The sequence below is a fragment of the Rhodotorula paludigena genome (assembly GCF_050403205.1).
Source record: "Rhodotorula paludigena JCM10292 DNA, Rt_paludigena_JCM10292v1_ctg4, whole genome shotgun sequence".
NCBI lineage: Eukaryota > Fungi > Basidiomycota > Microbotryomycetes > Sporidiobolales > Sporidiobolaceae > Rhodotorula > Rhodotorula paludigena.
In genome coordinates, this window is record NW_027481454.1 from 17,232 (window position 1) to 40,621 (window position 23,390).

Sequence of the window (23,390 nt, forward strand, 5' to 3'; positions counted from 1 at the left end):
GCTTGCTAGACGCGTAGACGACCCGTGCCTCCCTCTGTCTGCAGCCTCTTCCTTTTCCTTCTCGGCCTTGCATGTGTAATCTTTGATCTTTCGCAGTCTCTGCGGTTCTGGACTGAGTAGAGTGGCGGACGTTCGAAGTTGCGCTCTAGCCTGGAACCCTGCACAGGGCAAGAGGTGTGTTCCGCCTGGTTTGAGGGGGAGCACCACCTCTTGCCGCTCGACGCATTCTGTTCAACTCGCCGGCATGGCCGTAGAGGGCGTGCCGCGCTCGATAGACGCAGTCACACGCGCCTGTCTTGCTCGTGGTCTGCCCAGTGCCACAGTACGGACTCTTGTCGCCTAGTCGAGTCGCTCATCTAGTTGACGAGGTTGCCTCCCTGCAGTGGCTCTCGTTGGTCCGGCAGGCGACTGCAGAGCTCGACAAGAGCACCACGGAGCTCGAGCTGGAGGTGACTGGTGCGCACTTTCACGATGTCGCCTGGCGAACTCGCTGACCTGCATCTCCACCCCACTCAGACTCGCTGCTCGCCCTCTTCGGGACTGCGAAGGTCCCGTCGCCGCTCGTCATCGAGTACCTGCGAGCAGCGCTGCGGAGCGACTATGCCGGTCACATCACTCGTCCAGGGTACACCGCCTACGCTGCGACCCTTCGCACCGATCTCTCCCTCCCGGCGGCCGAAGCCATCTTCTCAGGCGTTCTCGAAGCTCTCAATGCATCACCAAAAGCGCCTTGTCACTCGGCGTCGAATGGCGAACAAACAGCTCAGGGACTCGTCACGGCTCTCGGCCGTATCGTCCCGCTCATCCTCTCCAACCCGTCTTCTACCTCGTCAACTGCGATCTGGCTCGCCCGCTTCGTCACCGAGCCGCCGCACCGCTTGGCCAAAGGCTCTGTCGACGAAGTGCTGCTCGAGCAGTGCGCCGCAGCTCTGCGCGAACGAGTCGAGGAGCTCGCGCAAGCGAGAGGCGTGTCTGCCGGCCGCGACGAGGCAAAGCTGCAGGCGGCGATGCAGTCTGCTCTCGCAAGACTGTCGGCAAAAGGGCGTCGGAGAATGCCGGCACCAGTCAATCTCGACCTCGTTTGTCGGGGTGCTGTTGGACCCGATCTGATCCTGCTTGTCTCCGACCTGGTGCGTCTCGCCGGGCACTGCATCAGCGTCTGACGCGTCTCACTGACTTCTTACTGAAACAGGTAATGCACCCGTACATTCCGACTCGGCATATCACATCACGTCTCGCCGCCCTTCTCGCTTACCGCGTCGCGCAAGCACCGTTTCGATCTTCGACCACGCATGAGGCCCTCTCGTCCACTCTTGCCGAATTTATTCGCGCGTGTGTGCAACTCGTTCAAGGGGCAAACAGGGAGGACGTCGTGCTCGAGTCCTGGCTATTCGCCAAAGTGAGTGGGATCAAATGAAGCCGTCACATCCGCCGGACTGATCGATGGCTTGCTTGCCCCACAGCTTCCTCGAGTTCTTCAACAGGTGCAGAGCGCGCCAGGATTGCAGCAGGTATGCCCGCGCTGTTCTGAATAAGCCATCCTGCTGACCACATCATTTCCGTAGCTGCACGACCCACTCGTGAGCGCCATGAGGGCGCTGCAAGGGGACGAGCAGGAGTCAAGCAAAGGCATGCAGGTCGAAGGGTGCGTCAATCCTTCAACTCCACCTCTTCTTCACGCTGACCAGCTTTTGCAGGGCCACGAGCACCTTCGACTCGTTCATCGCCGCGCTTTGCCAGCATGAATTGCTTTCGCCAGACGAGGGGGCTGAAATCTCACGGCAGCTCGATACGAGCGACGTCCAGCCATTCATGGTACGTTTCTCTCCTGCTCGGCTCCCCTTTGCGCCGTTCTGACCTCCTGCAACAGGCTGCCGACTACTCCGACCGACTGAGCGGTGCAAGTCCCGACGACGTAAAACACCTGCTTGAAGAGCTTCTCGGCTCGTATGCCTTGCAGCAGCCCATTGCCAAGGCGATCGTTGAGGTGAGCAGGCGATTCCTCCTCGGCTTGTCTCCGTCACTGACGGTTTCTCTCATTCAGAGCTTCGCATCGCAAGCACAGTCGAATGACCTACCGGGACTGGCATTTGCTTGCGATGTCCTTGTCGAGCACAGGGACGCCCTCGCTGTCTTGCTGCTGCACATCGAGCCTGTCGAGCTTCTCAGCCCGGTCCGCGAGCTGCTTGACTCGGTTGACACGTCACAGGATTCTTTCGGTGCGTCTCGCTATCCCAGTGTGGGCTGAATAATCCAGCTCATCCAATCGTCCGCAATAGGTGACAGCAACCCGATCGAGCGATACGGCAGCCTGGTCTTGTTCCTGGAGATTGTTGTGCACCGGTTCAAGGTGCGCCTTCTTTGTACCGTGCACCAGCACCTTTCCTCACTATCAAATAAACGCAGCTCCACGACAACCTCGCCCGGCACCTCGGCCAATCAACAAGTTTCTTTGTCTCTTGGCTGCCTGCCTCGTCCGCCGTCTTCGCTCTGCCCACGCTCAGCGACGACGAGCGAAGCACCATCAGCGGCTGGATCGGCGCGCTTTTCGGCGAAGGAATCTCGGATGACCTCATGCAGTACGCACCTTCGCCCGACTGCAAGCCCCTGCCTGCTCACCCCTTCGCACGTGCAGCGCGACGAATCCCCGCACGTTACTCCGCGTCGCGCCGACAATCCTCAAGCAGTCGCTCAGGGCGTGCCAAGCTGGCGTGGTCGACCTCGACAATCTCCGCGATGCGCTCTCGTACTTTCTGCAGGAGTTGCTGCGCTTCACGCTGCCTGGCGTGCTGCTCTGGCTGATTGAGAAGCTCGGACGAACGCCGTGCGTTTACTCGAGCGCCGAATCGTGTTCTCTCTACTGACTCCGGACCTGCTACAGACCGTCGACTCAGCAGACCGCGATGCTAGACCTCCTGCAAACGCTCGTCACCTCCGATTCCCTGCCTCCGCCTGTTCTCGAACTCGTCGCGCCAGAGCTGGCACGCTACCTCCTCGACTCGGCCGCACCCACACAACCACTCGACCGCGTACGCATCCTCAAGCTCATCGCGCCTTTTCGGCCCGTCGAACCAGCGCTCGTCTGGCCAGATGTCGTCGCGCCGACGCCTGCCGACCAGCTGCGCGTCGCGCTCGCTGAGGTGTGCGCCCCGCCCAGCTCGAGTGCACGAACGCAACCGGCCAATCTCGCCTCCGTCACTTCAGCCGCCCTCGACCAGTCCCTCTCACCCGCCGCCTTCCTGCGCAACACGCTCCTTCCCCTGTTCTTCTCGCTCCTTCCTTCTGCAATCGGCGATGCTGTGTCGATGCAGCGCACCTACAGCAACCTCGAGGGCGCCGGCGCAGCTCTTCTCGCCCTTCCGCTCGACGCGACAAATCGGCAGCCACTCCTCGAAACGTTCGTCTCGCAGGTCCTACTCCTTGACCTGCCGAGCTGGCTGGCGCAGCTTCACGGCGACACGGGCGTGGGCAGCGAAGCGGGCGGCGCGCGCGAGCGGCTCGAGCTGCTCGGCGATATCACAGCGGGCGCATTCGTGATCGCGCTTTCGCAAGCCGAGCAGGCTGCCGAAACCTTGCTCGATCTGCTTGCGAAGGGTGTCGAGCACGCCGGACGGGCGAGTGCACAGAAGCAGGACGGGCAAAGCGAGGAGGACACGGCGACGCCGCTCAGCATCTTCGTAGACCGCATCGTTAGCTGGTCTGTCCTGGTTGATAGATCGCCGCGCCTCGCAGCACTCGCCCAGAAGTAGACGATACGCAATTGGCAGTTCATTCGACTTCTTGCATGCGTGAGGTAGAGACAGTCTACAAGGGATGGCGCGAGTGAGCAACGGGCGACGATCACCAGTCGCTGTACTCGAATGGCGGCGGCACGTCCGCGATCGGCCCACTCAGCAGATCTTCATCGACGCCCGGTCCTCCAGCGACCGCCGCATCGCCCGCTGCCAATGCTGCCGCACCCGCGCCGCTCGTGTCGATCGCCTGCAGCACCGTGAGCTCGAGAAGGTCCTCCTCCTCGCTCGGCCGCGTGTCGCGCACAAGCAGGATCCCGCCTCCACTGCCGACCGCGGGTGCCGTGCGCGTCGCCGTGCTCGCCGCCGTTGCTGGAGACGACGGCAAGCCGGCATTGACAGGGCGGACGGGGACGTAGCGGGCGTCGGAGGGGAACGAAATGTAGGCGAGCTGGGCGGGCGTGACGCGTGAGAGGTTCTCGAGGCGCGAGGACGAGGGCTCGGGCGCCTTGCGCGCCGCCTTGTCCTTCTTGGCCGGCGACGACGTCGACGCCTCGGCGTTGCCACTCGACTCGTCCGTCTTCATCTCGGCATCGTCATTCGCCGTCTTCTCGTCGGCCGCCTTCTCGTCCTGCGGTGTGAGCATGAGGTCAGCTATTTCTTCTCTGCAACGGGACGGTCGAGGACCACAGCGTACCGTCTCCATGTCGTCGCCGCCCTTCTGCTCGGCCTCCTTAGCCTTCGCACGCGCAGTCGCCTTCGCCGTGGTCGAGAGGACGGCCGTCTTGACCTTCTCGACCGTCTCCTTCTCCTTGGGCTTGGTCGCCGGCTGGTAGGCAAAGAGCGAGGGCTTCGTGTTACTGATGAACTCGAACTTGGGGATCTGCAGCGTGGAACAGCGGATCAGCAAGCGGTCAGTGACTCTGGAAGTCGGGCGAAGCAGAGACAGGGCGCCGGACGCACCTTGAGGTCCTTGTTGACGCCGATGATGGCAGTCGGCGTGAAGGCCAAGCTCAAGCAGTGCGCGAGCGGGAACCAGTACCAGAACTGGGCAAAGAGCGCCATGCCGACGATCGAAGGCATGTTGCCGCTCCCGCTCTTGTTCTGCATCGAGATGGTGACGTTGCGCCCGCCGGCGTCGATGATGCCCTGCGAGAGGGCGGCGCCAAACTTGGCCATCGGGTCGGCGTGCTTGTCGGCGAGGATCTTCTCATAGATCTCGCGCGACGACGCCACCTTAGGGTGCGACGTCTCGTTCTGCTCGATGAGGATCATGGCGAGCGACATGCACGCGCCCTGGCGAACAAAGTCGACCGGGTCCTTCGTGAGGGGCTCGAGCAGCGCGATGGCGTCCTCGAGACCTGTGCCGGCGCACGAGATGCCGAGCGCGAGCGCCGAGCCGTAGCGCACGTGCGGGTTGTACGACTCGCTGAGGAGCTGGACGATGCGGGGCACCTGCGTCGGGTTGCGGAAGAGGATGAAGCCGAGCGCCGTGACGGCCGCGCGGCGGACGTCGTCGTTGACGTCCGAGACGGCGACGTGCAGGAGCTTGCGGATGGCGCCGTTGTTGCCCGTGCCGGCGTAGGCGAGCGCGAGCGCATACATACCGCCGTAGCGGAGGATGGCATCCTGCGGGCTCTGAGCATGAGCACGGCTCACAAGACGAGGAAAGTAGGAAGGAAACGCACCGCCTCGCCGATGAGCGTCTCGATCACCTGGTCGGCGCCCTCCTCCTTGCCGTAAACGAGGAAGGCAATACCAACGGCGAGGCCGCGAATGATCTTCTCGTGCTGCGTCTCGTGGGCGTACTGGAGCATCTCGTCGAGCGCCTTCTCCGACGCAGTGCCGAGCATGACGAGACCCATGGCGTAGCCGGCCGCCTCGCCCGCGACGGCCGAGTCGTTGAAAAGCACGGTGCGGAGCTCGTCATATAGCTCTGCAGAATGCAGAGGTCAGCCCACGGCGTAAGAGGAAGAGACGGATCGAGACGCACCCTCGTTACCGCTGCCCATCGCCGCAACACCGAGACCGAGCGCTGCGCCGTGCTGGATGACCTCGTCCTGGCTCGTCTTCATCGTGTCCATGAGGTACTTGACGATGTCCTCCTTGCCGTGGTTGGCATTGACGAGGCCGAGCGCGTACAGACTCCCGCCCTCGGAGTAGACGCTGCCGCTCGGGCCGGCGCCGGCGCCGTCCGCAAGCGGGAGGTACGGCTCGAGGATGGCCTTGCCCTGCGCGAGGTTGCCCTTGTGGATGACGCCAAGCGCGGCCGTCGTCGTGAACTTTGACCAGTTGGACGCCTTGCCGAGGAAGTCGAGATTCTCGCGCAGGAAGAGATCCGACGTCGTGCCGGCATGCGCGAAGGCGTTCATGAACGAGATCGCAGAGTGGTAGATCGAGTTACGCGGCTCAAGGGCGTCCTGCAATGTACGACCGTCAGCATACGGCAACGAGGAACATACAAGAACGAGAACGCACGAGAGTGCCCTTGAGGATGAGCAGGTCGGCCTTGTTGTTGCGGTACAGGAACTCGAGGTACAGCTTGATGCTCTCCTCGCCGCTGAGGATGGTGACGATGCGCTCGCGGTGGAGCTCGGCGCCCTCCTTCGGCTTCGACTCCTCCGCCGCTGCGGGCGCCCCCTCGGCGCCCTCGACTGCCGCAGGCGCCGACGCCGGGCCGGCAAGCGATGTCCGCACGACCTGCAGGAACTCCTGCGTGGCCGTCTCGGCGAGGTCGAACGCGATCTGGTACGCGATGAGAACGTTGTCGTCTGCCGGCGCCTCGGATGCGGTCGAGTCGAGCTTTAGGAGGGACGAGAGAAGGGAAGAGGCGAGCGACGGGTCGTTGAGGTAGACGAAGCACTGAGTGATGGCGAAGTAGTCGGGCGACGGAAGGGATTCGAAGAGCTTGATAAGGAGTTGCAGGATCTGCGAGCGGCTCGTCTGTGAGCGTGCTATGCTCACTCAAGACGTGCGGAAGAGGACGTACCTCGTTCTTGTAGCTCCTGCTCTGCCCGCCGACCGCAACGCCTTCCCGCACCACCAGGTTCAAGATCCACTCAAGCAGGCTCGCGTCCTTAGTCTTGTCAAAGATGCGCTGCACGACGTCCAGTCGCCGCGACGACAGAGCGACACCAAGAGCCTGTCCAGCAAACGGGTTAGCCCAAAGAGCGAGGAGTGGCAGGGGAGCAACGCAGAGGAAGCACGCACCTGCTTGAACTCGCCATCCCGCTCGCATCGCTCAAACATGCGCTCGACAACCGCCTCGAGGCGAGCGTCGACATCGCGCGGTACAGGTGCCGGGTCAACGGCGCTGGCGGAAGGAGCGTTGTGCGAGCGCGAGGTGGTGTACGAGTCGATGGCTTTGGCTGTTGTGGCAGGATCAGCACTTGGTCGTGAAGCTCATCAACTAAGCACGCACAGATGATGGTCTCGACGTATTCTGCCTCTGCGGGCGAGACGTCTCCGGCGAGTTCGACATCGAAGAGCTTCTGAGCACCGAGGGCGAACGCGAGCGCCTCGTCGAGATTGCCGAGGTGATAGTAGACCTTGGAGCAGACGAGAGACGCCAGCTGACGCGCCGGGAAAGCCGTGTCCTCGCTCAGCGCCTCGCTGTCAACGCGGACGGCGAGGAAGGACGTCGTCAGCGGGGAAGACAAGTCGACGGCAACTCGCTCGTCTGGACCGGGGACCAGCTCGCAAGAGAAAGCCAGACGCACATTTTGACGACATGGTCTGCGACTTCAGTCCAGAACGTGTCGATGCGGGCGTTGACGGTGCGGAGGGCGTGCGCCTGGAGGGCGGCCTCGGGCTCGTCGAGCAGCGAGAGCAGGCCTGTTAGCGGGTGGGATGCAGTCAGTAGGTGCTCTCGAGCTAGTCTGGCCCAAGTCTGGCTCACCCTGGGCGGATTGCACCATGACGGCGTGAAGGGTGTCGAGGTGAGCGAAGCACCGCCGCTCTCGCTGCCACCACCTCGACGCTGTGCCAGTCTCAGCGAGTCTGGGTCTGTACGAGTCTGTGTTGCGCCTGGCGACTTGAGCTATACAACTTGTGCTCCGGTCCACCTCGCTCCACCTCCGCCTCGCGTCTCCTCGCTTGCGTGACCTTTCCGTGCTGGCCTGCGCTCCGCAGGGTGTACGCTCACTCGCGTCAGCATCACCCCGACTCGATGACTGGCACTCGCCACCTGCCGCTGCGCTCGTGGGGTCGGTACCGCCGCTCCGGCTTGTCCACCATTCATGGGCTGTCTCTGCTGCATCCCTCGCGCTCTCTGGCTTCTCCGTGACGCTCGTATCCTGTGACTCGCAGACCTTTCGCTACCGAAGATCCGGGCTCGACCGTCTAGCGTCCTTGTGCGTGGTCACGCTCGCGCCGTTGATCCCTTCGCGCGAGAGTCGACGAAGCAGGCCTCCGCTTTGCCTGCGCTGGACATCGACATGCTCCTGCTTCTGTCGATCCGGCACGTTGACAAACGAGAGATGCTGCCGTCGAGCTGGGCACGGACTCTCCGCGGACCGTCCGAGATCTCGCTTGTTTGTCCACTCGCTGGCCCGCTTTCTCACTCTTGTCCATCGGCATGTTGCTTCCTTTGCCGAGTTGTCACGCGCGTGCTTGGCTGAACAAGTATGAAGCATGCGATGCCGCACTTTGCCGCATGCTAGGCAACATCGAGCTCAGCAACGAACGGATCAAGACGCGGCTGATCCTCTGCAAGGCTGAGACTTTGCTGAGTACGACAAGCTTGCGCCTACCCCATCCGCCTTCAAGCTGCACATCATTTTCAGGCGGTTTGAGCAGGCGGCGAGTTTGGCACTGCAATACATATAGACAAACCGGCCGTCGGTGCGTGTCGTCCTCCCATTCCTGCGTGATGTGCCAGATCACAAAAGCTCAAGAGCGGCACACCGTGGCAGTACACCCGACAGCAATCAGCGTGACGAACCGGCTGGCGGGCTGCAGCATTTCAGCTGGAAGAGGTGATGCAAACCGTGTCAGAGCGAGCGGAAGCAGGACAGCTCAGAGCATGACAGTGAGGAGGAACGCCCGGGCCGATGCAAGCGCGTGTACAGGTTCAAGGATTTGCAGCACAAGAACGACGGCGCGTGCAAGGGGAAGGGCAACCGGGGGCACGAGAGAGAGCCTCGACCACGTGCGGAGAGAAGCACGCCGGCGGCAAATGCGGGGTAGTTTGGCCAGGGGGCATTTCAGCAGCCGCACGTTCTCCTGTTGAAGCGGCGCCTTGCGCGTTGCCCTCGCCCTTCCGAGCTCCTAGAGAACGCGCGCATCCGAGGGCAAAGACTACCTCTGCTCGCTGTTCGGACAAACAGCCCAGCCGCACCTGCCGAAACTCCCGCCTCGTCTCCCCACCTGGCTCTCATCTTCAACTTGGTGCAGTCGTCATGAAGGTGCGCACCAGTGCGGCCCTTTGGCTGACGCGACGCAGCGAAAGCTCACGCCTGCTCGCAACCACAGTTCGGCGCAGTCATCAAGGATGCGCTCTGTACGGTGATCATCCTCCTGGACGGCTTGGCGTGCAACTCGTACTGACCCTGGTGCACCTCTCCACCTCCTTCCGCTTCTAGACCAGGACTGGCAAGCATCCTACATCGACTGTGCGCCGCCTCGTCCGCACTATGCCGGGCTCGAGCTCTCGCTGACCGTTCGCCGTGACGTCGCGGTACCGTGCAGATGGCGGCTTGAAGCGCTTCATGAAGGACCGCCAGGCCAAGCACCAGTGGGACGATGCGGACGAGGCCGACTTCATCAAGGGTGCGCACGACCGCTTCGAGCTGCCAGTGCTCCGGGCTGCCTTGTCGGGGATGGCGGAGATTGACCCTTCGCGTCTTGCGGTCGTACAGCGCTCGAGAGCGAGCTCGACAAGGTCGCCAAGTTCCAGGAGGACAAGGTGCGGCAACTGTCAGGGTGGTGGAGACTGGCGAAGCCGCTTTGCACCGCTTAGCAGCTGACCTCGACTCTCGCCATTGCAGATCAACGAGCTGACGGACAAAATCACAAACTACGAGCGGGAAGTGAAGGAGTTGATCAACATGTCGGAGGATGCGCGCAAGAGCAAGAGGCGCTCAGGCCGGAACGAGTCGGCGACCGAGGGCGAGGAAGGTGACCCCGAGGCGTCCATGGCCGACACGACGGACGATGACAGCATGAGCGACACGTCGGACGACGAATTTGAGGACCGCTTCGTCGACCTCGAGGAGGACTTGGCGAATGTCATCGCCGACGTGCACGATCTGGGTGCGTCAAGCTGCCCAACCTCTGTCGTCATGTGGAAGAGACTGACTGCTGCTTTGTACAGGCCACTTCTCGCACCTTAACTACACCGGTTTCATAAAGATCGTCAAGAAGCACGACGTAGGCGGGAGTCATACCTCCGCTTCGAAAGATTGCTCATGCTCGTCCTCGCAGAAACGCACCGGCTTCACGCTGAAGGGCCAGTTCATGCGCGACTTCCTCGAGAAGCGCCCCTTCTACAAGGAGTCGTTCGACGAGATCATCGTCCAGCTCTCGCGCCTGTACAACCTCGTGCGCACGCGCGGCAACCCCGTCATGGGCGATTCGAGCGCCGGCGGGAACCAGAGTGCCTTCGTTCGTCAGACGACCAAGTACTGGGTACGTGCACATTTCTCAATCTGCTGTTGAGCAGGAGGTGGGAGGCGGAAGTGCCGAAGGGAGTAGGCGAGGACTCATGCTTTCGCTCGCCACCCGCAGGTTCACCCTGACAATTATGTCCAGCTCAAGCTCGTCATCCTCAAGCATCTCCCTATCCTGGGTGAGTAGGCCCCAGCATGAGCAGGCTTATGAGTGAAAGAAGAGGCTGACTTGTTCGTCCAACACTCCGAAACGGCTCCTAGTCTTCAATCCGGACAAGAACTTCGAACAGGAGGATGCAGCGATTTCGTCCATCTACTTCGACAACGAGGTGAGTCTTCGACTGCACGGACAGGTGCGATGTGACGCGCTGACCCTGTTGTGATCCTCCAGAACCTCGATCTCTACATGGGCCGTCTCGAGAAGACGGAGGGCGCAGAAGCGATTCGTTTGCGGTGGTACGGTGGCATGGGAGTCAAGCAGATCTTCGTACGCCCGCACGCTGCATCCGGCGAGGTGCGGGGCTGACGAGAAGTCCGCATGCAGGTTGAGCGCAAGACGCATCGCGAAGACTGGACAGGCGAGAAGTCGGTCAAGGCGCGCTTCCCCATCGCGGAGCACCTCGTCAACGATTACATTGCGGGCCGGCATACGATGGACGAGACGTTCGAGGCGCTGCGCAAGAAGGGCAAGAAGACGGACAAGGAGGTCGACTCGATGATCAAGCTCGCGCGCGAGGTGCAGGCGGCCATCAAGCACAAAAAGCTCGGCCCTGGTACGTTGTGCCTGCGGTACTAAGAGGAAGCCGCTCGCGGTCCCGGGAGGAAGCGGCGCTGACTTCCTCGACCGGCAGTCATGCGGACGTTTTACAATCGCACGGCGTTCCAGCTTCCCGGCGATGCCCGCGTGCGCATCTCATTCGACACGCAGCTCTCGCTCGTGCGCGAGGACAACTTTGACGGGCGGCAAAGGTCGGGCAACAACTGGCGTCGGACCGACATCGGCATCGACTGGCCATTCCCGCAGCTCCCGCCCGAGGACAAGGAGCTCTTCCCGTACGGCGTACTAGAGGTCAAGCTACAGACGCAGATGGGCCAAGAGCCGCCCGAATGGGTCCGCGAACTCGTCAGCAGCCACCTGGTACGTCTGAAACGCGCCTCTTTCGCTCCTCCACGCTCACGGGGTCTCCTCTACTTCCCAAATACGTAGGTAGAAGCCGTCCCGAAGTTTTCTAAGTTTATCCACGGTACGCTGCATGAATCGGAGGGTTGAGCGGTCGTTGACGCGATCTCTGGTGGTCCTGCAGGCTGCGCGACCCTCCTTCCCAACCGCGTCGACCTCGTCCCATTCTGGCTGCCACAGATGGAGTACGTTGACCTTGCTACACTGCTCAGCAGAAGGAGCGCTGACTCAGATGCATCGGTACAGGACCGACATTCGCAAGCCGGCGACCCAGCGTGCGCAGATCCAGCGCCCGGTAGCCTCAAACTCGAACACCAACTCTGGCACACCGTCCGAAGCACGATCGACCGACCTTGCGCAGTACACCGAGCCGCTCTCGGAGGACGAGGAGGACGAGGGCAACCGGCACGTGTCGGCGACGACGGACGAGGCGGGTTGGGCGGACCTCGACCCGCAGGCAGCGGCCGAGGCCAAGGCGTACCGCGATGCGCAGTCGAAGGCGCAGAAGCCTGGCGGGCGACCTGAGCAGAGCCACCTTACAGCGGCGCCGGCCAAGCCGAACAAGATGCAGGAGTTCTTCCCCAAGCTCACCCCCGCCAACCTCTCCAAGCTTCTCGACTCGCGCTACGAGATGGAGCGGAATCGCGGCCTCAACGAGGGCGCGAACGGGTCGCCGGACGACGCCGTGGCCGAGGCCGAGTCGACCGGAGCATCGGCGGCAACCGGTGGGCCTGCTGGTCTCTCGCTCGTGCCCGGCCGAGTCGAGTACGTCTCGTCCTTCCGCGCTGCGACAGGGAAGAAGATTGCCATTCCTGTCCGTGTCGAGCCGAAGGTGTTCTACGCGAACGAGCGCACGAGTGAGCCACACTTTTCCCTCGTCGTGCAGGAGCGCTCGCACTGACCTGCCCACTGCTCAGCCCTCGCCTGGATCGAGTTTTCCGTCATCATCTCGGCGATCGGCATTGGCATCCTCTCCTTCTCTGACCCACATGGTGCGACAACCTCGCTCCTGCGGCGATTCGAGACAAGCGCATCTCCGAGCTGACTGCGTGCTTTCCCCGTAGACGACATCGCTCTTGCTGCATCTGCCGTCTTCACCGCTATCGCCCTCCTCGCCATCATCTACACCGCCGGCATGTACTGGTGGCGCGTGACGGCCATTCGCAACCGCCAGGCGGTCAACTACCACGACTACGTCGGCCCTACCGCGCTCTGCGGCGCCATCCTCGTCGCCGTCGTCGTCAACTTTGCGCTCCGCGTCAAGCAGGGCCTGTGATCGTGCCAGCCGCCCTCGCAAAAAGACCTGTTACCTTTGCCGTTCTCGATGTGCCCGTCTTTTCGTTCACCTTTGTTCCCGGCCTAGCTTGATAGACTACTGCGCCCTGCGCCATGTAACACCGCATTCACTTCGCGCAATGCGTTCACGACGCTCTCTTTGAGGGCTGGAAGCGCGATTTCCTCTTCCACTCGCGCTGTCTCTCGCGAGTGTGCCACGGAGATGAATGGTGTCATACGTTGCATAAAGGCGTCAAGAGACAGAGATACCAAGGCGGAGCGACCCAGAAGACCCTCAGGCCAGCAGAAGGCGGATGCACGATGGACTAAAGAGGCAAGGGGAGAGAAAGGACAGGAGGGACAGCAGCTTCAGGCTATGGCGGTGTAGATGAAGCGATCCTTCGATGCGGCGGCCTCCTTTGTCTGGCGCTGGAACTCGAGCTGACCCCAGGGGACTGCCGAGGAAGACAGTGAAATGAGTGCCAGCCCGTGAGACAAGTAGTGGAAGTTCTGGAGCGTACAGAGAGTGGTGCACTTGCCGATGTTCGGGTCGACGTACCACGACTGCTCGCGCGAGAGCGTCGAAAGAGGCAGTCAGCGCGTGCCTTCGCACGGTAAGCCTGGGAAGCGCATGGGAAGGGGGACTCACGATGCCGCCATCGTTCTCCCAGACCTTCTTCTCCATCTCGGCACGCATCCTGGCAAACCACTCGTCCTCAACCTCCTGCTTGACCTCGACCGACGGCGCCGGTGGCCCGGCGTCCTTGTCACGCTTCGCGAGCGCCGCGAGGACAGGCTTGACGAGCTCGACCATCATTTCGACCGTGCACTCCGAGTTGAAGATGACCGACGAGTGACCCGTCACGCTGTTCGGGCCCATGAGAAGGAAGAAATTCGGGTAGGTCGCGACCATCGAAGCTGTGCGACGCGCGAACACGCGATGAGCGTCCTTCTGAGCAGGTGCGAGGGGAAGAGACGGGTCGCACTGAGGTACGTCTTGACTCCGTTCTTCTTGAGGCGCTCGACGAGGCTCTCGCCTTCGCCGTTGAAGACGGACAGCGGATGCAGGTAGTCGGTCACCTTGAAGCCCGTGCTGAGGACAATCACGTCCGCGGGGACCTCGACGCCCTTCTCGGTCGTCACCGTATGCCCCTTGGCCGACTTGATCGTGTCGGGGTAGACGAGGGTGAATTTGGGGTCGTTGGTCGCGGGTGCGTACTTGAGAAAGTCGATGATGCGGCGCTGCGGGACCGCGAATCAGCACTTGCGGCTTGAAGGGCGGAAGGATACGGGAGGGGGCACCTTTTGGCCAAACGGAAAGTCGTATTTCAGCTGCTCCTTGTACTTCGGGTTGGCGACCTTCTCGAGGCTGCGGACAACTCCGACCGGTCAGTCAAGCTGCTCGCAAGGGCGCAAGAAGAAGGCGTACTAAGCATCGCTTTCGCGCTTCATCTTTTGCTGACCTGCGACACCGTCGACCTTGTCCGTATAGGTGAAGTACGACTCGCACAGCGAGAAGACGAGGTAGCGCGTGACCGAAAACAGCTGGCCAAACCTCGACCGTTAGCGCTGCCGTCCGCGCGAGGCGAAGCGAATGGTGCGCACACCGGGGATCCACCGCGAGAGGGCGTTTGTGAAGGCGTTGTCGGGAATGACGGGCGGCGGCACGATGGCCTGCTGGCCGCGGGCGATCTGCGTGAGCGACTTGACCTGCCGTCGCTTGACGCGTCAGTAGGAGACAGCTGCAGCAGAGTGAGAGGGACCACAGACCTCGGGCAGGATGGTGGGGACGATCTGCGCTGCCGAGCAGCCGTTGCCGAGGATGACGACGTCCTTGTCCTTGAGCGACACGTCGTGGTCCCACTTTGCGCTGTGCATGACGGGGCCGTCAAAGTCGCTCGTGTCGAACGGCGGGTCGGCCGGGACCGAGAGGGCGCCGACGGCCGAGACGAGGATGTTGCACGTCTGGACGTGCGTCGCGCCCGTCTCGACGTGGCGCGTCTGGACGGTCCAGAGGCCCGTCTCGCGCGAGAAGCGCGCCTCGTCGACGACAGTGCGCAAGACGATGCGGTCGCGCACATGGTACTTGTCGACGATGCGGTTGTAGTACTTGAGGAGGCCCTGCCAGCCGGGCCATTGCGTCGAGAACTCCTTGGCCGGGTCGAACGAGAACGAGTAGAAGGCGACCGGGATCTGCGCGCGCGCCGACATCCGCGCTGAGCTGTTGCCACATCGCCAGCGCTACTCACCGTGACGGCCGAGTCTGCGCGACTCGACACCGGCCGATGGAGAACAAAGGGAAACGGCGACGCACGTCGCAGCTCGCTCCAGGGTACACGTTGGCCGACCAGGTGCCTCCGACCTGGCTGTCCTTCTCGCTGCGCACATCAAAGTGTGAGCAATGGCCTCTCGGGGAGCGAAGGGAGAAGAAGCGGACTAGACGACGACGTCGGTGAGCTTGAGGAGCCGTTTGAACTGTACGAGAGCCGCGATGCCCGACACGCCCGCACCGACGATGACGCTGTATGGGAGAAAGGCAAAGGCGGTCGAAGCGGTCAGTCGGGCGGAGAAGGTCGCGGCGGGACACGCGACTGATGAGGGAGGAAGGCGCACGCAGTCGAGTGAGCGGGGGCAGCAGGCGCAGCAGCAGCAGGCGCGGGAGCAGCAGCCATATCCTCTGGTGGCCAAACGCAGTGGGAAGCAGAGACAAGAGCTAGTCGACGGCAATCAGAGACGGAACAGGTCCGGGCATGGAGTCCGAGCAAGGCCCGAGCGGAATCTGGGGCGGACGCCGGTGGGCCGGGATAGCGACGCTAAAATTGCGGAGCCCGCGGTCGCGCCACGTCCGCGAGCTGCGGCGTGAAGTGCGAAGAAGAGAGACGCGGGAGTTCACGAAAGGAGGCGAGGGGCAAGGAGAGTCGACGGTTCTCTTCCTTTGCTTCCGTGTGTTCTCGGCTCGTTCAGACCTTGTTGAATCCGAGACGCAACGCAGCAGGGAGGCTCGCGAGAAGTTTGACGAGGAGCAAGCGCGAATCACCCTGGCACGCGGAAGCTTCCGACTTCTCGCAGATGCACTGAGCGCTACCCGTCTCCGGACCTGCGCACTGCAGCTTGCACTTTGGCAGAGAAGACGTCTCTGGCAGCCACCGCGCAGCATGGGCATGGCCACGGCCTCTCCCAGGGCTTGTCCGACCCCACCAGCTAGCTGGCTCAACCGGGCCACCGTAGCACAACTCTGCATCTGTGCGGCACAGAGACGAAAGACTCGAGCAAGTTGCACACTGCCTCCGGTAGGGGAAAAAGGGGAACAACGACGGCGGGGGAATGCGGGCGAGAGGGAAGGAGGGGTTTACTCGGCGGCGATGTTGACCTGCGACGGTGAAGCACTCGGGGGTCAGTAGGCGCCACTGCAGGAATGGGTAGGCGAGATACGCACGTGGGGGTTGAAGAAGCTGCAGGCGTCCGGGCCGACGAGGGAGAGACGAGGCATGAAGGAGGAGAGTCGGGCGCAGGGTCAGCCTTTCCGATGATGTGGTCAAAAACTGGCACAGATTGAGCGACGCACGGAGTCTGGTCGCCCCAGCTGTGTCGCCGTATCGACAAAGGCGCAGGAGGGAAGCGAGGAAGGAAAGAAGAGGTCAGCACTCGTGATCGTCCTCTCGACGAACGCAGAAGAAAGCAAGACTGGGCGCGGAGATGGCGTGTGGCGGTTCCAGACACTTACGGGAAGGCCTTCTCGCGCTTGTTGAAGTCTGTGAGCACGACCAGCGTCAGGTCGGGCCACACTCTGGAAGCGCCTGCATCTTCTCGCCGGATACCCAGCAAAGACACGCTTCCGCGTCTCGTCTGCTCCGGCGGCTCTCACATGAGGGAAGCACGTACAAGGCTGTAGAGCAAGGCCGAGTCAGTACCCGCCCAGTCAGAATGAACGAAGGACAAGGGGCGACGCACGTAGACGATGCGCTCGGGGAGCTCGCCGCCGTTCTCCTCCTTGATGTGCTCGAGGTGGTGCTCGTGCTCCTCGGCGAGCGACTTGGCGTTGAGGAGACCGATGATGACTGTCGAGCGGCAAGAGGGGACGGGTGGAGGTCAGCGTCAGCGGAAGTGAGGAGGGGGGAGGTGCTGAGAGCCAGCGGCTGGCCAGGCCCGCAGTACGCCGCCGTACAGGTACAGCTGTCCCCGAACGAAACGCCAAGCGCGCCCAACATGCCGTACAGCATCATCGACCTGGCCTCCTACAGCACCCGGGCGACCCCCTCGCGCAACTCGCTCGACCTCCCATCGCCCCGTCCCGTCCGCAAATCGGAGCGCTGAAAAACGTACTCGACGGGAAGGCCACGTAGTAGCTGTTTCGGCACACCCAGAGAGCGGGAGGAAAGCGTCAGTTCTGTTTGGCCGGAAGAACCGGGAAGAGGGGCGGTGTGCGGGTAGCAGGGCGGCGAGTGGTGCGAATCGAGCGGGACAGGGTGCATGCAGCAGCCTGCCACTGCCTCGTGCAGCCCTCGTGCAACCGGGGCGCGGTGCCCTTGCTCGCGGCCGGTGCGAAGGGCAGCGCGGGTCGCGGGCGTCCACCTCGGCGCGTCGTCCTCGCGGGGGCAGAACGGTGGGCGTAGAGAGACGATGGAGCGCACGTGATCTTGCGCCAGAGCTCTGCCGAGTGCTTTGCGTGCTCTGCGACGGCCTCGCGGGCCTTGATGAAGTCGTGCGCTGCGCCGGCCTCGGGGGCGGCGGTGGCAAAGGCGCGGCGGGCACCCTGGACGCGGGCGGCGGTGCGGAAGGCGGCGAACATGGTCTGCGTCGGGCGAGCGCGGAGGAGGCGGAGAGAGGACGAGCGACGACGGACTCAACTCTCGCCGGCCAAGTCCAAGTCGCCCTCTGCCCGACTCCGCACCGCTTAATTCGCCCAGACTGGACTGGCGAGGGGTACAGCGAGGCCACACGCAATGGCTGCGTACGCCAAGCTCGCGCCAGAGGACCACGCAGAGCTCGGCGCACTCGCAACACCGCCCCCGCTCACCCGCCCCGCCGTCCTCTGGCGCCTCGCTCGCTCTCATGCCGGCTGGGTCGTCGCCTGTCTCCTCCTCGTCCACGCCGTGAGCCCACTCGACCCGCTCCACCCCGCCAGTGAGCTGACGCGCGAGCGCACACAGCTCGTCAACCGCCCGCGCCGACTGCGACAGTGCTTCGACCCGTATTCCTCGCCAGGGTGTGCGTCCCGCCGTGATCGAGCGCGTCCATCCCCTCGAGCACAGTCTCACGCTTCGCGGGGACCCGCGCAACAGACATCTACCGCCCGACCAACCTCAGCATGCGGCACTTTGCCTACCACCCCGCGGCGTCCCTCGACGACCTGACGTCCTACACCGCGATCGACGACTCACTCGATCCGCCCGACGACGCACTGCCGCTCACGGCGCCGGCGTACGGTGACATGCTCAACCAGAGGGACAAGCCGAGCGAGCTGGACTGGGCGAGGGACAAGAGCGTCTGGTTCATTGGCGACTCGTGCGTCTCCCCGTCGCTCTTTCCGGATGATCCGCCTCGGATGCGCTCGAGAGACTGAGCAGGCTCCCCGCAGGCACGACCGCATGAACCTCGAGGTCTTTTGCCGGCAGCACGAAGAGGGCGGCGCCGTCCTCGACGTCCCGCACTGGCACGTCAAGGCCAACTGCCGCTTTCCCGTGCGTCTCCGCGATTCACCAGTCTCTCACGGCACAAGTGCACCCTCTGACCGCGAAGCCCGGCAGGACCTCAACCTCACCTTTGCCTCGTTCTTCCACTACGGCCTCTCGCCCGAATCCGAGTCGTCGCCGCCCGACGCGTGGAACATCCCCGCGCTCCCGACCTCGCGCGAGAACGAGAACCCGGGCCCGTACTCGGTCGAGCGCAAGGTGCGGGACGTGTGGCGGCCCGCCGTGAGCGAGGTCGGGCACCCGAGCGTCATCGTCCTCAACTCGTTCTTCTGGGTGCGTTTCCACACGCGCCTCTCTATCTCCTCCTGACTCGCGTCGCCGTACTAACACCCCCCAGGGCTGGCTCGACAGGACCTGCGCTACTTTGCGATCCACGCCCAGCACCACGACCACTCGGAGTACCGGCAGCGGTGGGAGCGCGCCCTCACCTACTCGGAGCTCGCGTGGCACCGCGCGCGCGTGCGCGTCTTTGTCGAGTCGGTGCGCGAGGCCTTTCCCGGCGTGCCCGTCATGTTCCGGCTCGGTGCGTCCCGCGCTCTCCTGCCCTCCCTCTCCAGGTGCTCACCTGTACCTTGCCTCGCCGCCGCCGCCGTCGTAGGTCAAGCGCACCAGACGAACCGGAACGAAGGGAACGTCGCAGTGTACCAGCTGAACCAGAGCCTGCGCGCCGTCCTCGCGCGGCTAGACGTGCCCATCTTCGAGTGTGCGCCCTCCTTCTTTCCGTCCCTTCCTCCGCTCGGCAAGAGGTGCTCACGGCGTCTTACCTGGCGCGAGCAGGGGCCGACCTCCTTTCCGGCGAATCGCAATACGGTCCGTCCCCTCTCCTCCTCTCTCCTCTCTCCTTCCCCGTCGCGCCTCCAAGCTGACGCCCCGAGCCACGCCCCCAACAGGCGACGACCAGCACCTGAAGCCCGGCGCGCCCGCGCGGCTGTTCGCCGACATGAGCATGTGGTACCTCTGGCGCGCGGCCGTCGCCGGGTGGGACACGTGCCTCGACTGGCCCGCCGTGCCCAAGGCCTGACCTCCCCTCCCGCGCTAGATGTTTGCGCACCGATACAGACACTCTCAACCTTGTACGACTATAGGCATCGTCGTAGAGCGGCGGCGTAGGGCCGTGCTGAAGTATCTATCCGTGCCTGTTGTTCTCTCTCTTCCTCGTGCGCATAGCACTTCTCACTCGTCTGCAGCTATCGAGAGGGCCGCATGGTTCGATAAAACACGGCATGGCGCATCTCGCAGTCCTGCTACCGCTAGTCTGCGTCGTCGTTCGCTACGTTGTCGCCCTTCTCCTCCCTGAAGCGGTTGAGATGGTCCGTATTCGGGTCGTATGCCCTGTCGCAAACAATGAGGCGTCGTCAAGTCGACGAACGGGAAGTAGACAGGTCGGAGCGCGGACGCACCAGTGGTTGAGCGTCTGCCGGATGCCCGGCGAGACGTCCTCCTCGTCCGGCTCGACAAAGTCTGCCAGATCCACCGCACCTCCGACATCAGCTCCTCTTACTCACGGGGTGCAGACACTAGAGAGGGGGCGAGCGACGCACGCACGCCGCGCTTGCGGTACTGCCCGTACAGCATGCGCCTGAACCGCCCCGTCTCGCCCGCGACGCCCTTCCAGCGCTGCACTTGGCGCACGTCGTCTTCGCACCGGCGACCGAGGAAGAACTGCGCGGTCGACGAGCGAAGTCAGCGTGCTGGCGAGCGGGCGGAGAGGAGTTGAAGGGACGGAGAGCGCACGCGGTAGTACCACTGGAACCACCCGCGAGCATCGTGTTCCGCTGCGCCGAACCCGCGATTCATCGTCAGCGACATCTCCGTGCACCGACGAAGCGGGTCAACGCACGCCGCAACCACCCGTTCTTCTCCCACGCCTCGTACGGCTGCCCCATGTGCGCCTGCCACTTGTTGACCGAGTCCTCGAGGCCGTCCGGGCGGGTCAGGTACTGTTGCTTTGCTTCATCAGCTCATGACGCAAGGGCAAGGGAGGGGAAGGGACGCACGAGCGAAGTGTCGAGCCCGGCATACCATTCCGAGGGGAAGTCGGTCCAGTCCTCGTGCAGCTCCTGCTTGCTCTTCTGGCTCTGCTATCGACTCTAGTGTGTCAGCTTGTGCTCTAAACCGGAAAGCGAAGGCACACGTACCTTGACAGGGCGGAAGAAGCCGCCGTCGAATGCGCCCTGGCGGATGATCTCCCTGTCCCAGGCGAAGGAAGAGTCATTAGTCCCCATTCTCGGTCCAGGAGACGTAAGCGCGAGGCTCACTCTGGGCTCAGGTTTGGGCGAAACTCGGGCCAGTCTTCAAAGATGAAGTCGCGAGTTGCTGCGTCGCGTTCCGGCATCGGTGCCGCTGTTTCGCCGCGCAAAGTGTCAGCATCAGCTTGAACTCCCGGGCCAAGGAACGCACTGATCACATAGTCCATCTGCCCGTCGCCCGGGCTGTACTTCTCGCCGACACGCGCCATCCTGTCGCCCGCTGCTCCAGCCTGCACCGCCCCCTCGCCAGCCTCGGGCCCAACCCGCCGCTTCTTCCGGCTCGCGAGCGCGCCGACGCGCTCAAACTTGGGCTCGACGGGGCGCTTGCGCTTCGGCTTTGGCGGGTCGGGGGACGAGGCGGAGCGGACGGGCGGCGGTGACGTCGGGGAGGACGGGGATGGGTCGGACGTCGTTGGCTCGTTGGGCGCGGCGGGCGGGGCGTCGAGCGGTGCAGCGGGAGAGCGAGCACGGGCGGTGCGTGTGCGGGCCATCAGAGCGAGGGTGAGGTGAATCGGGAAGGAGCGAGAGCGAGGCGCGAGGCGGAGCGAAGAGGCCGCGTGATGGCGCGCTTTCGCTTGTTTGCTGTAGCGTGAGTCTCTGCTACAAGCAGTCTTTCCCTAGCGGGAGCACCGGGACTGGGCAGGAGGGATGACCTGGATCGTGAACCGCCTCTTCCCGTGCTTCCGCGCGGACTCGTGGCTGTCGCAGACGGTCGCGGCGGAGCGGCTTAAAAGTTCACAATGACATTCACTACAGAGCATGAAGTGGAAAGGACGCGAGCTGGAACGGACGGACAGATGCTGAAATTGCGAGAGAACGACAACAAGGACCTCGAAAAGGCGGGTCAAGGTCAGCTACAAGGTCCTTTGCCGCAGGACAGGCACGAACACGCACCAATGAACGAATGCTGGGCATGACTACCGCTCTACTTGCTCTCCTCCTGAGCCTGCCCCTCCTGCGCTGCCAACTCTGCCTTCTTCGAGTCGAGGCGCAACTGGTTGCGCTTGCCGAGCACGCGCAGGATGTTTGCACGCTCGGCAGGTGTGCGGATGTCCCAGTCTACGATGCGCGAGAGGGTCTGTGGACGCACGAGACGTCAGCTGCACCGCCTTCCGCGAGGTTCCCAGGCCCCCCCAGCACGTGCAGGCGACGGAGGGAGCCAGAGACGCACGCCATCGCTGTTGACGACTGTCGGGCCCATCTTGTCGAAGAGGCTGAACGCCTGTCCGTTGACCTCGAGTGTGCCCGCCGTGTCATCGGAAGGTGCGGGCAGAGCGAGTGGGACCGGTGGTGAGGGCGCGACGGCGGCGTTGGCTTCCTCTGTAGGGTTCTGCGCAGGTTCAGACATGCCGTGTAGCTCCTAAGCGCGCGTTCTACAGCTGTGAGCGAGGTGGGGAGACGCAAAGAAGCGAGCGCGACTCTCTCCTTCTCGCCGTTTACGCGCTTGCACACTCGCTGCGTAGGCAGGACCTATCTCAACGTCGTGCACCTAGCGTCGTGTAGCAATGGTTCTGTCGACGAAGGCCAGGCCATACCGCCTCTTCCTCCGCAACCAGCAGTTCGACCTGTCGACCTCGCAAGTCGAGCTGGTCGATGTGCCCAACCGCCTCTTCGACTCCTTCGCGACGATCAAGAAATCCGAGTCCGGCTCAGCGAAGTGGCTCTACGGCGACCGGCGACCCGAATACTTCCCGCCCATCTACGACTACCTGGCAGGCTACCGCTCCGACCGACTCTTTCCCGTACACTTCCCCGGCCTGACTGCGCAAGAGAGCGCCGCCGCCCTCCTTGAAGAAGCGCGATACTTCCAGCTGAAGGGTCTGATCAGGCTCGTCCAGGAGCATCTCGACACGTACGACACGGCGCCTCTCCCGTCCTTTCGCTGGCCTGTTCCGTCTGCGCCCGAGGTACAGCAGACTTTCCGGCCGGCCAAGAACCTCAAGGACTTTGCGGCAACGGTGGAGGCGAGCGGAGCGGGGCAGAAGGAGCTCTACTCGCTGCTCAAGGGCCCGGCCGCCATCCAGCCGGACGAGTCTGTCGACTTCTGGTCCTTCCGCAATGTTGTCCTCCGGTGCGTCTGTCGTAATGTCCCCCATTACATCACAACATGCACTAACAATCAGTCTGAGGTCCGCAGGATCGACTTCCGCCAGCACAAGGCCGATGATCTGCCAGTCGTCGGCGTCATTTTCGTCAACCCCGCTGAGCGCGCCGCCGTCAGCTGCATCTGCCCGCCGCACTCGGACGTTGTGCCTGTCAACACGCTCTCGGCACGCCGGCTGCAGGGCACTGCAATCGTGGACGATGCTGCCATTGCGCTGCACTCCCTGCTGCGCTGGCCGGGCAAGCGTCGCTTCGAGCCGGCAGCAGAGGTGCACAGCACGCTTTCGGGTCTCAATCAGTACTTCAACCCGCAGTTTCTCGCCGCCGGAGACTGCGTGCTCGACCTGCGCGTGCGGAGCGCAATCGGATTCTGGGAGGACGGCAAGCTCGCGCTGGCGCAGGTTGTCGTGCGGCTGAGCGACCAGGGCGTGCAGACATGGGCGTGATCAACGTCAAGACTTGCTCGATGCAAGCCATGCCTGTCTCACTGCCCGAACAGAGCTGATGAACGTCAGATGAATGTTCCGTCCGAAAGACTCTCTCTCTCTCTC

General features: G+C 63.2%; 9 protein-coding genes across 9 annotated transcripts; 4 read left to right on the forward strand and 5 right to left on the reverse strand.

Moving 5' to 3' along the window:
* Nucleotides 1–244: 244 nt before the first annotated feature.
* Nucleotides 245–3,749, forward strand: JCM10292_004693 (uncharacterized protein; the record flags this gene model as incomplete). The annotated part of the gene is made up of 13 exons (XM_076646229.1): nucleotides 245–259; nucleotides 384–456; nucleotides 517–1,130; nucleotides 1,193–1,399; nucleotides 1,464–1,511; nucleotides 1,566–1,645; nucleotides 1,698–1,815; nucleotides 1,871–1,987; nucleotides 2,045–2,219; nucleotides 2,280–2,350; nucleotides 2,407–2,579; nucleotides 2,636–2,824; nucleotides 2,882–3,749. The coding sequence occupies 13 exons, from the start codon at nucleotides 245–247 to the stop codon at nucleotides 3,747–3,749; spliced, it is 2,748 nt and encodes a 915-aa protein (XP_076507985.1).
* A 91-nt stretch (nucleotides 3,750–3,840) lies between these two features.
* RPN2 (proteasome regulatory particle base subunit RPN2) lies at nucleotides 3,841–7,648 on the reverse strand (the record flags this gene model as incomplete). The annotated part of the gene is made up of 11 exons (XM_076646230.1): nucleotides 3,841–4,362; nucleotides 4,429–4,614; nucleotides 4,695–5,360; nucleotides 5,420–5,667; nucleotides 5,725–6,151; nucleotides 6,210–6,659; nucleotides 6,721–6,873; nucleotides 6,942–7,099; nucleotides 7,153–7,343; nucleotides 7,451–7,565; nucleotides 7,630–7,648. 11 exons carry the CDS (start codon nucleotides 7,646–7,648, stop codon nucleotides 3,841–3,843), a joined length of 3,135 nt encoding a protein of 1,044 aa, XP_076507986.1.
* Nucleotides 7,649–9,130: 1,482 nt separating this feature from the next.
* VTC4 (Vtc4p) lies at nucleotides 9,131–12,795 on the forward strand (the record flags this gene model as incomplete). The annotated part of the gene is made up of 18 exons (XM_076646231.1): nucleotides 9,131–9,136; nucleotides 9,204–9,231; nucleotides 9,314–9,343; nucleotides 9,420–9,500; nucleotides 9,590–9,636; nucleotides 9,719–9,983; nucleotides 10,045–10,100; nucleotides 10,155–10,358; nucleotides 10,458–10,518; nucleotides 10,601–10,668; nucleotides 10,731–10,826; nucleotides 10,884–11,112; nucleotides 11,191–11,477; nucleotides 11,547–11,583; nucleotides 11,644–11,704; nucleotides 11,766–12,376; nucleotides 12,437–12,511; nucleotides 12,584–12,795. 18 exons carry the CDS (start codon nucleotides 9,131–9,133, stop codon nucleotides 12,793–12,795), a joined length of 2,454 nt encoding a protein of 817 aa, XP_076507987.1.
* Nucleotides 12,796–13,163: 368 nt separating this feature from the next.
* On the reverse strand, nucleotides 13,164–15,466 carry JCM10292_004696 (flavin-containing monooxygenase; the record flags this gene model as incomplete). Its single annotated transcript, XM_076646232.1, has 11 exons — nucleotides 13,164–13,249; nucleotides 13,316–13,358; nucleotides 13,444–13,712; nucleotides 13,781–14,036; nucleotides 14,097–14,163; nucleotides 14,224–14,339; nucleotides 14,400–14,504; nucleotides 14,565–14,987; nucleotides 15,109–15,172; nucleotides 15,232–15,315; nucleotides 15,408–15,466. The coding sequence occupies 11 exons, from the start codon at nucleotides 15,464–15,466 to the stop codon at nucleotides 13,164–13,166; spliced, it is 1,572 nt and encodes a 523-aa protein (XP_076507988.1).
* Nucleotides 15,467–16,143: 677 nt separating this feature from the next.
* Nucleotides 16,144–17,583, reverse strand: COX13 (cytochrome c oxidase subunit VIa; the record flags this gene model as incomplete). The annotated part of the gene is made up of 6 exons (XM_076646233.1): nucleotides 16,144–16,164; nucleotides 16,231–16,246; nucleotides 16,519–16,546; nucleotides 16,742–16,852; nucleotides 17,118–17,140; nucleotides 17,426–17,583. 6 exons carry the CDS (start codon nucleotides 17,581–17,583, stop codon nucleotides 16,144–16,146), a joined length of 357 nt encoding a protein of 118 aa, XP_076507989.1.
* A 154-nt stretch (nucleotides 17,584–17,737) lies between these two features.
* Nucleotides 17,738–19,508, forward strand: JCM10292_004698 (uncharacterized protein; the record flags this gene model as incomplete). Its single annotated transcript, XM_076646234.1, has 8 exons — nucleotides 17,738–18,002; nucleotides 18,077–18,299; nucleotides 18,373–18,475; nucleotides 18,542–18,760; nucleotides 18,839–19,010; nucleotides 19,086–19,190; nucleotides 19,265–19,297; nucleotides 19,378–19,508. 8 exons carry the CDS (start codon nucleotides 17,738–17,740, stop codon nucleotides 19,506–19,508), a joined length of 1,251 nt encoding a protein of 416 aa, XP_076507990.1.
* A 229-nt stretch (nucleotides 19,509–19,737) lies between these two features.
* JCM10292_004699 (uncharacterized protein) lies at nucleotides 19,738–21,227 on the reverse strand (the record flags this gene model as incomplete). The annotated part of the gene is made up of 9 exons (XM_076646235.1): nucleotides 19,738–19,819; nucleotides 19,888–19,948; nucleotides 20,029–20,149; nucleotides 20,222–20,262; nucleotides 20,328–20,427; nucleotides 20,485–20,565; nucleotides 20,626–20,677; nucleotides 20,746–20,830; nucleotides 20,888–21,227. 9 exons carry the CDS (start codon nucleotides 21,225–21,227, stop codon nucleotides 19,738–19,740), a joined length of 963 nt encoding a protein of 320 aa, XP_076507991.1.
* Nucleotides 21,228–21,661: 434 nt separating this feature from the next.
* On the reverse strand, nucleotides 21,662–22,084 carry JCM10292_004700 (uncharacterized protein; the record flags this gene model as incomplete). Its single annotated transcript, XM_076646236.1, has 2 exons — nucleotides 21,662–21,814; nucleotides 21,908–22,084. The coding sequence occupies 2 exons, from the start codon at nucleotides 22,082–22,084 to the stop codon at nucleotides 21,662–21,664; spliced, it is 330 nt and encodes a 109-aa protein (XP_076507992.1).
* Nucleotides 22,085–22,241: 157 nt separating this feature from the next.
* On the forward strand, nucleotides 22,242–23,285 carry JCM10292_004701 (uncharacterized protein; the record flags this gene model as incomplete). The annotated part of the gene is made up of 2 exons (XM_076646237.1): nucleotides 22,242–22,807; nucleotides 22,874–23,285. The coding sequence occupies 2 exons, from the start codon at nucleotides 22,242–22,244 to the stop codon at nucleotides 23,283–23,285; spliced, it is 978 nt and encodes a 325-aa protein (XP_076507993.1).
* Nucleotides 23,286–23,390: the final 105 nt, after the last annotated feature.